This window comes from Phallusia mammillata, chromosome 1, assembly GCF_965637545.1.
Source record: "Phallusia mammillata chromosome 1, kaPhaMamm4.hap1.1, whole genome shotgun sequence".
Lineage (NCBI taxonomy): Eukaryota > Metazoa > Chordata > Ascidiacea > Phlebobranchia > Ascidiidae > Phallusia > Phallusia mammillata.
Window position 1 is genome coordinate 16,444,759 of NC_137252.1, and position 14,118 is coordinate 16,458,876.

Here is a 14,118-nt window from a genome sequence, read left to right on the forward strand (position 1 = left end):
AGAGGTAATTTAGACAAAAACGGGCCTATACGACGTAGTTCCATCATTTGTAAATGTCACGTACGTTAAGATCAGGTTTACAGTTCGTGCACTCTTTGTCAGAAGGCCAAAGTGACGATTTCTCCCTAGAACATGGTTTTCCCGTTTCGCTTATCTCTTTTCGGTTTAAATTAATGGTTTAGAGTGAATCCAACGACTTACTTACCATTTCACTCCCGTACCAGACTCTTAATTATTCATTAGCAATTCAGTCTCGGTCCCATCGCCAACATCTCATCAACCCGAGCAGACATTCACCTTGATTGCTGCACATGCAACTTTCATTACCTTCGACTTGTTTCAGACACCGTGATTGAGTGGAAAAGTTGCTGATGAATTCTATGCGTTGCGTTCGAGATCAAACATAACACATTTTTTGTACGATCGCGATTTTATATCAAATGCCGTTTATGCGCAGCAATAAAAACAAAAGTTCAACCAGTGGTGGCAAAATCAATACACGAAATAACACTCCAGACGAAAAGCGACAAACGAAGTAAAAACAAGCGCTATTCTCTGTGTATGTAGTTCAAAGCAACCGTAAATTACAACAAATTACAACATTCTGTTTGATTACACCAATAGTTGGATTTGGCAGCAACGCAAAGCCTGAACTTTGTTCTCATCAGTGCGCTAAAGGAACGTCCGGTCTGAATTTTGACAAAAAATTACGCTTCGTGGTGGTGTTGTTCCTCTCTGGGCTACGTTTTGTGTTTAGTTCAGCCGCTACCTAGAAATAGAAATTTCAAAACGACTTCCCCTCAGGGCGTAAACGCAGAGTGCAAGAGCAAAATAAGTAATAACAAAGTGCACGTTCTGTCAATTGTCGATCGGAGGATGACCATACTTAGCATTGTTTTACATACAACGGTACTTTGTGTCCGTTAAAAAGTTGCCATATTTCCACGAAAACCAAATACACCGCAAAGCATTATGTTTGAACTAAAAACGTACGACGTCTAATGAACTCTACATTTTTTTTAAAGTTATCTAGTGGCATGATGTTGCAATATCTAAGAAAATTAGAAATACCTAAACCCACAAAACAATACCAAATATATAAAAGAAAAGTTTAGGATGGCCACATGTTTCATACAAGAATTGGCTGTGTACAAATGTTAATGGAAAGTTCAAAAATTAGTTCAAATTTTCTAATTTTGCCAACAGTGCGGGGGAAAAATACAAAAAACGGTAGATTGTAGGGGAAACGGTTAGCTAGAGGAAAGTGCAAGAAGCAGCAAAACCAATGAAAAAGACATTCTCAAAATTGATGTTGATTGGATGCGCAAAAAAACACAAAAAAATAGAGATGAAGGAAAACTTGCTGCTTGCTCATTGGGAAAAATGTGATACGATTTGAGGGTTTAGACCAGTGGTTTTCAACCTGCGGTACGTCGGAGCTTTTCAGGTGGTACGCGAATAGCTTTTTTTATTCATTTTTAAGTCATATGCGAAATTGTAACTCAACTGACCCAAAAGATCAATCCGGGTTTGCGGCAAAACTCGTGTTTGGACATTGTTTTAAAATTGCTAACCTGGTCATGAAAAATAAGCCTACCGCTTGGTGTACCCATTCAAACAGGGTTTAGGTGGTACGCAGCGACGGAAAAAGTAGTCAGGTGGTACGCGATCATTATGAGGTTGAGAACCACTGGTTTAGGGCAACTGCGACCTAAAACATTAAAATTATTTTAAGGCAAAAAAGTCAAAAATCTTGGATTGAAAAACAAGGATGCTTAAAATCGAAGGACAATTTCTTGTTGAAAAGCATTATGTTTCCAATAAGATTGTTTAACTTACCAAAGTTGTTATTTTGGCAATTAAAACGCAACGTTTACTCATGGTCAACAGGAAAATCTACGTGAAGTTTAGAGGAATGTTATAGGTTGAGCGAGTAGCTAAAAAATGGTAGTGGATGCTTGGAATGATTTAAGACTGAATAAAGCAAAAAATGCAACACGCAAGGGCCTTATAATGGTTATTTTTCAACCTTTTACATCTAGGATTATTTTTGCCTTGGCACAACCATTCCCGAACTTTATAAAAGCGTAAAATAAAGAAAACAAAACAGAAATGAAAAATATATTTGTATGTCGTGGGGTGATCGTAGCCTTACAGAAACCTAAATAAAGAGAAATATGTTGGGTAATTGGTGTTTTGCCAGAAATCGAAAAATGCACAGACGTCTAGCTCTATTTGAAAGGAAGTCGTGGCAAGGGAGATTTTTTGATCAGGGTAAAATAAAAAGTAATCACTGTTATGTGTATGTTGGTGTGTTTAACACAGTAGTCATACATTTAGTTATTTTCTATAAGCCGGTATTTGTGAGAAATGTCTGATTTTAACAATACCGTAAGCAAAAAAATAGGTAGTTGTGTATTTAGGAAAAAAACTGTCATGGCTTCGTCTCAAAATATCTTTCTACCACGATTCGTGTTCAGTGACAACAAAGAATCGACCATAACGAGAAAATGGTCGTCAAACAAAGACTGGAGCCGGAACGATGATAGAGGTCTTGTTTTATGGATAACTAAAGTTCATCAAGCGGCGCTCTGCACTGCCTGACGGGTCTAAAACAAAGTAACATTTAGTAATCAATAATCAAATCTTGAAACCATCAAAAATACAATTTTATTTGATGTAGCTGAAACACTTTTGCTCGCTGACAGTAGAATGTAGAAAAGAAAGAATAAATATTTAGACTGTTTCATAAAAACAGGTACAAAGCATAAATCGTTTCTTTAAACCAATAGAAATATATACTTCGCCTTATATAAACAGACGTCACCAGTTTCTGTAAAAACAAACATGTAGTGTAGCCTGTCAAAATAAAGTGGTAAAAAGTAAAAAAATACTTAAAATATATAAAAATATTCTGTTTCGGGTTGTTTAACATTTTACTACTTCAGAAGCTAATGGGACAACTGCTAAAATCGTAGAGCAAAGCAAAAATGATACAGCGTACAATAAATTCAAAATTTTCCCTAATAAGAAGTTATCGGAATATTTGAGAACAATTTGGACGACTTTGTGTCTGGTGATAAAGGGCTAAGTACATTTAATATGCTTCTTTCCCGCGTATACCAAGTCCTTATACCGTAAACAGGCATATGTATACCCTCGGGTGTGTGTGATTGTGTGTTTGCTTGGGTTGTTTATGACATAAACTGATGGATCAAACGACGCGTTCGTCAACAGGGGATTACACATACGACAAAGACGAATTGTAATTAAACAAGCTGCCAGTTATTCCTTCTTGTGCGATTTGTTTCCACTTTGACAAAAAGCTAGGTTTAATAACAGCACGGAGAAAACATATTTTTTTCCATTATAAATTCGTCCGACACGTTCTATTACGGTAGATTGTGTAATTTTGAGAAAAATTACCGTAATACCCATCTTGGGTTAGAATTAGACTTGACAGTGAACAATTTAAGGTACCCGTGTATCACATGCGTAAATTTCAGCGAAGGACAAACTACCTGTAAAAATGACCATAAAATATGTTACCATCGTGGCACCTAATTCCTTGGAACAGCTGCCGCAAGGAAATGTCAGAATACAATACAGGTGATTTACGATATGTCAAAGGAACGTAACATTTCATGGGAAGGACATAAAAATTCCACGCTTGGTATTATTAGTCTGTGGAAAAACGTTCAAACAACAAGGAACTGCAAATACAGTATTGAAAAATCGGAAGTGAAAAAGCAATGTTGCTTTAGTGTAAGCATACAACATGTCTACTCTGTATTACCCAATTAGGTTACAGCCCGGAAAGAGCCAACCAAAAGGCCGTATGTTGCCCGCTAGCCGCACAATGCTCAGGTCTGGTCTGTACTAACATATGTTCCAGTCGTTGTTTGATACTTACAATATAAGAGAGGATGTGTTCAGGTATGTACGTCGTTAAGGCATTCGGATAAGCTGTTAAGCAGTTAAGGCATACGTTAGTGTTAACGAGTGCTGGTATACCCCTTATGAAACCGCTCACAAGGACAAATGGTGCTAAAAGACGGATATGGCTACGCTGCGCTGCTAAAACCCACACTGATTTTGCAGATTGCATTGGGATGCCTTTCTTGCACAGCCGCCCACCAAAAGCTTGGATGCATTCAAGACTTAAGTTAACAGGTCACTACAAATATGCAAAAAAATTTTGCCCGTGTGCAATCTTATTATTTCATATCCATTTAGCCCAAAAATGTTTGCGAGATCCTTGTCTTCTCCCCGAATTTTAATCACAGTTCTGTGCATTGTGTTTTTGCCTTTTTTGCCCTATGCGATTTTACTTTCAGACTGTTCGCTGATCGATGTGATGGATTTCACCACGATTTATTTAGTTTATTTTAGGTCTTATTTCCTGTTTCCTTTAACCCTTGTTGTTTTGGTGATTTGCAGAGAGTGATAATAAGGCATTTAATGTAACGTTACATCTAACCAGCTTTCCTAAATAAATCAATTTTGTAACCAAATTTACTACGATAAACGTTTAAGAAAGCTACGGGGTTAACAATAAACATCTGCTTAAGATATAACGAAGGTCATGTCTGTAGAAATTTTCAATTTGTGGTGCGCAAACTTTAAAAAATCCAATACATCCAGTTACATTTCCCCGAGGATATCAAAAAAATATTATCAAAAACATGATGTCACTGAGGACCAGCACGTTTTTTTGTCCCAGCAGGATGTTTTGTAACTGGTGAGCGATGTTGCAACTACCCTTGTTAACAGACAATTACCAGGCCTATGTGTTTCGTTGGTTTTGATGACATATAATAAGCACGCAAAAAGGCTGAATCCGTTAATAAGGAACATACTAACGTTGATTTGACGGTTTAATAAAGTTGCGTCAAAAATACGACTTGCTATTAATTAAAGTGTTCGAAACTTTTAATACTTGTCAAGTGCCTTGGTATAAGAAATAACACGGCACAGTACATTTTAGTTGGAATACATATTAAAATTTTGTAACAAGGTGACTCTCCAGTTCTGTTTATTTCAGGTGGTTGTACATTATGCCCGAAGTGACAAAAAAAGTCAATTTTAAAATTTCAATCTGACGTTGGCACGGTGCAAAGAGCCATTAGTCAAAACATTTCACCAGCCCATTAGTAAAAGACAGTTTGCTCCATTCCAAAATAGTTGACTAAAATGTTTACAAACTAAACGAAAAATATAATGGCTAGGTTTTGACTCAAAAATTGCTAAATCTATTATTGATGTAGTAGGAACTGCGTAACCCCTGCACAGTACCGTAAATTGAACAAAATATTGTTAAAACCAAGCAGATCATAGTCAATGTTCAGAAACGACGAAAATTATGATATCATCGCCCCATAGTTTGATTATTTAAGAGTAATACTCTGATCGATCGTATTTTAATTTTCAACTTTTCAAATGAACCATGTTAATACTAAATGACACGACGTAAGCTTATGTCAACTAACTAGTGTTAAAACAAATTAAATTCAACGCAAGGGGTTAGAGTCATAATTAAATTAAGAATCAGCTGCTCATGCTGTTGGCAATAAAAATGTCAAAAAGAAAAAATAATCAGTGGCTGGTCGGTGCATTTCAACCTCACATCACCAAAAAATTTAGCAATAACCCTTCTGGTTGGGTGATGTTCACACTCATCAATAACAGTCGCGTATTAAGAATCAATCAATCCTACTGAGATCCAAGACAAGTGTGGCGCATTTTAATATGGTGTGTATTATCGTGCATCGACCTTTTGCTTAAGAGGTGTGATGCAGTCTCTAGGGCTAGGCCAATGTTATTGTTGAATACAGAAGGTCGCCAATGAATAATATGAGTTGTTTGGAAATCAATGACACCCAGCGCAGTGGTTTGACTTAATTGGATCATGAGTACTCCATTCAATGTTTTTAGTTCTATTGCAAAAAGTGGATTTATCTTCGATTTTTATTGATCAATATTCTAAGCCAGGGGTGTCCAGCACGTGGCACGCGTGCCAAAAGTGGCACGCAGAGCAAGCTTTTTTACATTTAGATGGTAAGCATTAGGATTTGTCCAGCAATTTTTTTTATTGATTCTTTTTGGCATTTATTCTAACTTCAGTAAAGATGATCAGTATCAAGGTTACACAAACCCACTAATTAAATTTGTCGTTTTTGCATCCGATCCGTCTACTTTTAGGCGCTTGAAACTATCGAATTCGGGATAATCCCGGACTTTTATGCTGTCGTATTATATTCCATGTTATGGATTCTGCGCTTTAAACGACATGGTATGCTATGAAAGGTTTCTGGAGTATGTATCATAAACAAGTTTACTCGCATTTGACGACAGATTTTTTTCTACCGTTAAGACGTTTAAGACATGGTTTGGAAAAAGTACCAAACGTTGCCACGCGAGTAAATTTTAAAACCTAAATTGGCACGGCGGTGTTTTCGAGTTGGACACCCCTGTTCTAAGCAATTTAAAAAAAACTTACAACCACACGTTGTTTGTATTCTGTGGTTCTGATATACGAGGGCTATATTGTATGAGGACTTCACAAAAAATGTTAAGTTTAAATAACTGGATAAACTTGGTTGTTTTAGGATTTTTGAAACAATTTTTTCTTTCGTCCAAACATACTTTATAGTGAAGATGGTATTGACACTGAACTCGTCAAGATTTTTTTATTAGTTCCGAACTTATATACATTTTCTAACCCATTGTGTACAACAACTATAATGAATCAGACTTATTCAGTTTAGGAGTATGGTGGCACTAGGTATAAAGTGCCAGTATTGTTAAAGTAATATCTGTCGTGAAAAACAAATATAGCGATCCTAGGCTTTAAAAGCACAGCTTGAAGATTTACAAGTCACTAACTAAGTTCGTTTACTTTTGGCCAAATATTCGGTTTCGGCCAAATAGTGCTGAGGTAAGTTCCGTGGATCACTTGTTTTAGTGTAGCAAAGGTAAAAAGCTGGTACAAACCTTATTAAGTACCCATTCGTCGGGTTGGCCGTAGCTTGGTCTTCTGTTGTTCGGATCATACCCAAGGTGATGTAGCATCGGTGCAATATGGGCCATATCCCTTTCCACATCGTCGGGTATATGACCAAACCAACTGGTTAATGCGTCCAGGTAAAGCGCACGCTGGACCTGGTCAGTTGACTTCTCCAAACTGCGACAAAAACACAACAGTTACTCAGTGTGTCAGGCAAAGATTGCTTCCAAAACTTTTGCATCAAATTTGTATTGGAAAACTATTCCCTCATGTACTTCTATTAGCCAGTTCTTAAATTACAGATGAGTTGGGTAAATATCTATGTGCAGGGCACGGTGCCAATCGGGATCTGGAATGATATCAAAAACGCCGTCGGTATGTTAAGTATCCCGTTGGGGTTTGTTTCATAATCAGTCACTGACCGATTAGTAGTCGAGTCTGCCTGTGCAATGTGCATTCTCGTTCCAAACGAGATTTGTTTTCTGTCAAGAACACCCATGGTTAAAATAGGATTCATTATAGAAAGGCGAATCCATATCCACATCAAACAAAATTGACCAGTTAGCGCAACTGATTTTCATTTTTTAAAAACATTGTACGGCGTTGGTGTAAAAATTGAACCACCTCAGCAACATTGGCTGTCATATTTTATCCAAATGCTATTGGTTACCATGGAAACAGGGCATTTTTGAGCTAATCGTGTTGGTATTGATCCGTTCCTTCTGTTTCGTTCAAGTAGGGAGTAAAAATATCAGTGAGTGCTTCTCAGGTAGACATGAAAACGGGTCGACGTTTAATCTTTAATTTCGCCCTTTTATAAAACCTTAAACAAACAAGGTCAATTTTCTTCAACCTACAGATTTAGATAACAGCACTCTGGATAAGATTTGATTAGTTACGTGCTGTTCTTTTAAAAATAATACAGCAGCCTTGTCTGTTGATAAAATGTTTGGAACTGCAAAATGGCACACTTTGAAAACATAATATATATCCGTTTTGTTATTACTTTCGCAATACAGAGTGTGATGTTAACTGTAAAATGTAAAATTGTGGCCCCATGAAACAATTATTGTCCAAACCTCTTATTAAAGTGTGCCAAATATATGCTTCCGAAGTATTATAGCATGAATGGGACCCATAAACAGCAAAGCAGATATCACAGGTGCGAACAGGGTACAGTTCTACCTCCACAGTCACCACTCCCTCATTTGTGGTTAAATCAAACGCCCAAAATGTAAAACGGAATGTTTGTGTGACAGACACGGGCTGGTGGCGGGAAGTTTTTGTTTTGTTTAGTTCAAAACTGACACAACGACCTTTCAGGGCACACCCAGCGTTCAATAGACATCGACCAGTCGAGACTTATAACATTTGAAAACATTAGAATCGACTATAGTTACGCATGTAGCGCTTAACTGCTGTCAGACTTTAACGAGCTCCTCGAGACGTTACATGACAAGCAAACACGATGTGGCGTCAATAAAAGGGAATAATTTTAAGCAGAAGGCAAAGGTCGTGGTGTGAGAGTTTTGACAGTTTTGACAGGCTGCGCCAAAGCACGCCTGGGTGTCCTTGATTCAATAAGAGTAGCTCATTAAAGCTTCTCATTGTCAAGTACCCGAAGATAAATGATACTTCATCCCACACTTTTCCTTATATCGCTTTTTTGTCAGTACTTTAGAAAAGTACCTAAACTTGTTTACAATTGTTCAAGTACCAGTCCTCGACAACACTTCGCCATACATTTGGCAAAACACTTCCGGTGTGTCCAAAAGCTAAACTTGATGTTGGCATTGCAGACGAATCCGGTTTATCGCATACGGGTTAATCGAAATTTAAACAATGTCAAATGTATAGCAAATGGTTAAAAATGTTTTCTGTTGTACCCGCCAAACACGCAATGGTTGTAAAAAATGTTAGATCGCAAGTAATCACACTATGTTGTTTAGATTCACGTAATTGGTAACGTGCCAATAATTGACGTATTTTATGTCTTCTATTCTGACCTTGCGCAACTTATCCGGTAGATTACCAAATCACCGATTAAGAAAGGCATTTATTCCTCTAGTATTTGTTGCTGGTTTAAATTTTGTATTGTATTTGTTGCTGGTTTAAATTTTGAAAGCAACGATCACACGTTGATCACATGACAGTCACGCTAATCTTGCAGCTGCAGTTTTGCTGAGTAAGCTAGAAAGTAGCGCCACAAAGAGTCTTTAAAGGTTTGCTAAAATCAATTATTGTTTTTGTCAATTGGATAACCGGTTATAATAGAAACTGATGTAGCTCGCCTTAGCGCCCTTGCCCTGTAGAATGTGCCAAAGTTGTAAGTTTGACCAAGTTTCGGTCGTGTACTTTCGGGTTTGGGCTTACATACAAATATGCACCTAGCACTTTTAATGGCATCAAATGCCCTTGGCAAATCATGATGCAATTAACCGAATTCAGATATTACTGACAATTATAGATGCAAATTGTGTGTGCTTTGTAGGAGAAATGGGTGCATTTTAAGTACTGTGAACAGGTACAGAAAATAGCTAGAGGCAAGGAATCGATGCTTTCCAAAGAAATTCATGAAACGTTTGAGTCATATAAACAAAAGGCAAGCAAAACCACTTAAGGTGCTGACCAACATGTAAATAATGCTTAAAAAAGCACAAAAACAACTAACTGCTACCAATATTCAAATCTTTACACACCTGAAGAGTGAAAACAAACCACATAATAAGCTGTAAACCCTTTAATTTAAACATCATACATACTTGGAGAGGGAAATGTTGGATATGTGCTTTTCATGGTTAAGAACTACAGGATTCCATGACACGCCCAAAAAGGAAAGAATCCGATGCATTTCATTCACAGGTTGAAGAACTAATTGTTCATAATGTACAGGTAGGCAGACTGACAAACCCACTTCATTGCACTGAACGTACATTGTCTCAATTGCACGGTTCCATTTTGTTAACACATCCCTAGAAGAAAACACACATTCGCATTATGAAAGGACTGGCTGATATATGGCTGTAATAGTTACAACAATGCACACAAAAAGTACTAGTTAAAATACCATTTATGTATTCTCAAAAACCAAATATATAATTTGAAATTTTGTACACATATACATTTATTTGCACACATAATTGTTTTGCATGATGGCGACAATTGATAAAATGCAAATTGTAGAATACAAAAAAAAACATTAAACAGTAAAACATTAGTGTTGAGGGGAGGCCATTTTTTAAGGTCAAAAGTTGTAAATGCAATTAAACCAAATATGTAAAGGTTTCACAACAGTTTTGTTTTATGGATGAATTTAACAAAGCTAACATGTACTGTCAACCAATTATTTAGCATATATATGGCCAGAGGGCATATTTAACAAGGGTTATATAAAATCACAGTTTTCACTTTTTTTTTTTCAAATACTGTAATATACCACATTTTCTTTGACAAATTGTATTGTTACCTGTAACTTGTGATGTCAAAGCCAGATATTGTGACCTGGCGTGAAATTATTGAGTGTGCTGTTGCTCGACCATCTCTTAACATCAGGATAAACTTTGAGTTGGGAAACAGCTCTTTAAGATAGCTATAGAAAGATTTTGGAAATGATACACTACAAAACATTTAACACTAAATTAGGTATTGCAAACTAGTTTCATTTTAAGTTGCAGTACCACAACACCTAAGTTGCAGTTCCACAACATGGAGGCAATATTCCTACTTGTAAACAGCTATGTGTAAAGCTTTTAGGTGTACAAACCATTTCCACAAATGAAAATCGAGAACTCCTCATTTTTTAAAGATATAAAGGCTATTTTAATGAAGATAAACCATAATAGCACTGGTGTGGTTGACCCAACAGTAACACTTATATATATTGTGTTATTATAAAGGTGAATACAAAATCGGCTCACAAAAAATGTAGTTGACCTTTGTTTGAGACACACATGGTCCAATAATAATACCTAATATCCGTTGAATAGTACTGTACAATATTGTTTAACACTAATTTTAAGCTCCAATCAATAATTTCCTACTTAATTGATTTCAATGTAAATGGATCTTTGTTGCAAAGGCGCTGTGCAGGATGTCCATGTTTTACAATGACCTCAAGAATAAATTGAGTGATGGCATCATTTATAACTTCCTTTGATACACCAGCTTCCTCAAGACGAACTCTTTCCTTTGGTGATCTGCATCAAAATAAAATGCTAATCAGGACCAAGAATTCAGAGCCAGGCTGTGACTAGATGGGCAAGCACATGGGAGCGTATTCAAAACAGGAAAATTGTACTGGGTCACATGATTTTAATCACCAAAATTAATACTGATGAAATTCAAGTTTTTTATGTGAAAATATTCATTTTATTAACTATTTTTCTAAAACAGCATCAGTATTAAATGGATAAATATGATTCTTTTTTGCAATATTATTTTCAAAACACTTATAAACAAAAGTTTTATGTGTAATTGTATGTCTCAGCATTAGGAACAAAGCTATACAAATTACTTCAATTATGTTTTCATGCCTTCTGTGTTTTTTTGTAACCCATGTTTAAAACAATCTAACTTACTTTAGCCAATTGGCCCTCATGCCAAGTATGCGTGGAATAATCCGTGTTTCCTGGCCACATCGTACATCAGGATGGGCATCTAACATTGCTCTCATGAGGGTTGTGCCACTTCTTGGCATTCCCCCAATAAATATCAATGGCATGTTTTTGTCATAAGTTGCAACCTAGACAATTTAGTTTGATTTAGTACAAGTTCAATTTAAAACGATGTACTTTATATACACTCTATACAAACAATGCATTCTGGTTGGTTTGTCACATAATAATCCATGTTGGGTGTAAAACCAATTTTATTTTTATGCAATAACTTTTTTTTGCATTAGTTGACATTTTGACATTTTGTGAGAAATACAAGATGGTTTAGAAATTCGCCTCTAATTTTATTGACACCACTGAAGACAGAATTAGGTTCAACTACAGCACTGCAATGTCCAACATTATTTTACCATAAATTTATGATATGTATGTACCTTTTTTTGATATGTATATTCCACTGGTTGTGCCATTTTGATTTCGCGATTGAGAAACATTGATACTGAATCGTTTTTTACAATTTGTCGGTTGCTTGCATAGAGATACGTTGCATAAATTGAACATAACCACATCAGTAAAATCACAAATGCCCAGTTGCCAAGTTTTGATCGCATGTTTCGAGTTCGTACACAGATCATAATGGAACATACTTATTAACTAGGCACTTCAAGAAAAAACATAACAATAAGCAACATTTGTATTTATATAAATATACATGTTAAAACATTGGTTTTTTTAAACTGGTTTTGATCTTCACAAACAATAAACAATTTTAAAATCACTGGCTTTGAATACTGCTGGTATCTAAAAACAACATTGAAAACACATGACATACAATTAGCATGCAGCAGACTTAGTGAGAATATGAATCAGATCATATATGGTAGTGTTTGGTCAGGAAAGGAAAACAAATCGAAATTGATAAAATTCTGCACTGCTATAGACAGATTTAAAGCTTAAATACTTAGCACTAGCACATACAACAGGCAAAATTTAAAGATGTATTGTACCATTAATTATTTTAAGCTGCATTTCTACAATGTCTGTTTTTTTCTAAGCCACCCTTTGTCCCTTTTAGTTCTGATACAAGTACCTGATGCACAATATGCTAATTATGACTTCATTTGTGGTTCAAAAACTACCTGACACACTATTGTAAAAAAGTTATTCTTGCTAGAGTCTTAAAAAGTGTATGATAAAACAATCGTAATGTTTAATATTAAAAAAACTAAACAAGCCTATAAAATAAAACAAGCACAACCTCATTTCAGCCTGTGTTATCATATTTCAACTATCCAAATTTTCCAAAGCAATAATATGTAGTATTTACGGCTTCTTGCTAAAGCGATATACAACAGTTCAGAAAACTTCTGATCACTGATTATTCGCCAAGGTGTCATTCAAAACCATTTTTAGAAAGTGACTTGGATTTTCCGCGAACCTTGACGAAACTTACGAACCAGCAAACAAAACTCTTCCCAGGTCAGCGATTGCTATCGCAATGACTGGGTTCACCGCGGGCTGCGTTTGTCTGCAAGTTTCCGTGAAAAGCCGCACAGGCGTTCGACTGTTGCTCAACCCCGAAATCATGCGGCAATCGCATGACAGGCACCTGCTCATAATTAGAGGCCCAATCATTCGTTATCACGCGGTGTTTTCGTTGCGTTGTGACGTTTTTGCGTTTCATTATCTTTTTTCCTTTGTTTATCGTGCACTGTAGCTAGTCGCATTCGGTGTCATTTACCCTGATGAAGACCTGCGTAGGACGTCGAAACGTCGGAATAAAATACATTTGCCAGAAGAGCTCTATAAACTTGCTCTTAGAACGATGTAGCATTTATTTTAATCAATTTTAAGTTAAAACTACGTTTCGGTTTCGTCCACATATATAGGCCTTTTTGAAGTTGAGTGTGGAGTTCATTTCGCCGGAAATAAGCTGCACTACATTAGAACGGTAAGGAGCGCAAAAAATGTCCCATTGTTTCGAACAAAAGAAGGCGATTGTTTGCGCATAATCATAATGTTATTTTGTCTATGATGTAACTGTCTATGTCAGGGGTTCTTAACCTGGGGTGCACGCACCCCCAAGGGGTGCGAGAACTGTTCCTAGGGGGTGCGGGGATGCTGAATCATTAAGGTTGGTTAGGTCAATTCTATTTAAGCAATTACAGAAGGGGGAGCGAAAATTGGTTAGTGATTTGTAAGGGGGTGCGAAAATTGGTTGGTGATTTGAAAGGGGTGCAGCAAGGAAAAAAGGTTAAGAACCACTGGTCTATGTACTTTAATGTGTTCTAGTAGCAATTAAATTGGGTTTAAACTGTTATCTGAAGATTTTGTGTTGCTGGATAAATCTAACCGCCAACATATGTTGAAGAGAGGCCATTTTTTTAGATAGCAATCTCGTACTTGGGCGATTTTGAGCCAATGCCTTTGCGTGTGCATGAAAACGACGCAATCATCGCAATGTCGACCCAGTAATCGCATCCAAAACACATTTCATCG

At 36.5% G+C, this 14,118-nt stretch overlaps 1 protein-coding gene across 2 annotated transcripts; it reads right to left on the reverse strand.

Annotated features, from left to right (window-relative positions):
* Positions 1–488: 488 nt before the first annotated feature.
* On the reverse strand, positions 489–12,299 carry LOC145228701 (protein-tyrosine sulfotransferase 2-like). 2 transcript variants are annotated; one of them, XM_080093954.1, is made up of 7 exons: positions 12,054–12,299; positions 11,584–11,747; positions 11,047–11,202; positions 10,473–10,595; positions 9,769–9,978; positions 6,994–7,183; positions 489–2,609 (listed from the first exon to the last, which is right to left on the reverse strand). In XM_080093954.1, exons 1-7 carry the CDS (start codon positions 12,252–12,254, stop codon positions 2,580–2,582), a joined length of 1,074 nt encoding a protein of 357 aa, XP_079950080.1. In that variant the 5' UTR covers positions 12,255–12,299; the 3' UTR covers positions 489–2,579. The 2 variants fall into 2 exon arrangements, with proteins under 2 accessions (XP_079950080.1, XP_079950079.1); XM_080093953.1 differs by lacking the exon at positions 489–2,609 and having other exon boundaries at positions 2,652–7,183.
* Positions 12,300–14,118: the final 1,819 nt, after the last annotated feature.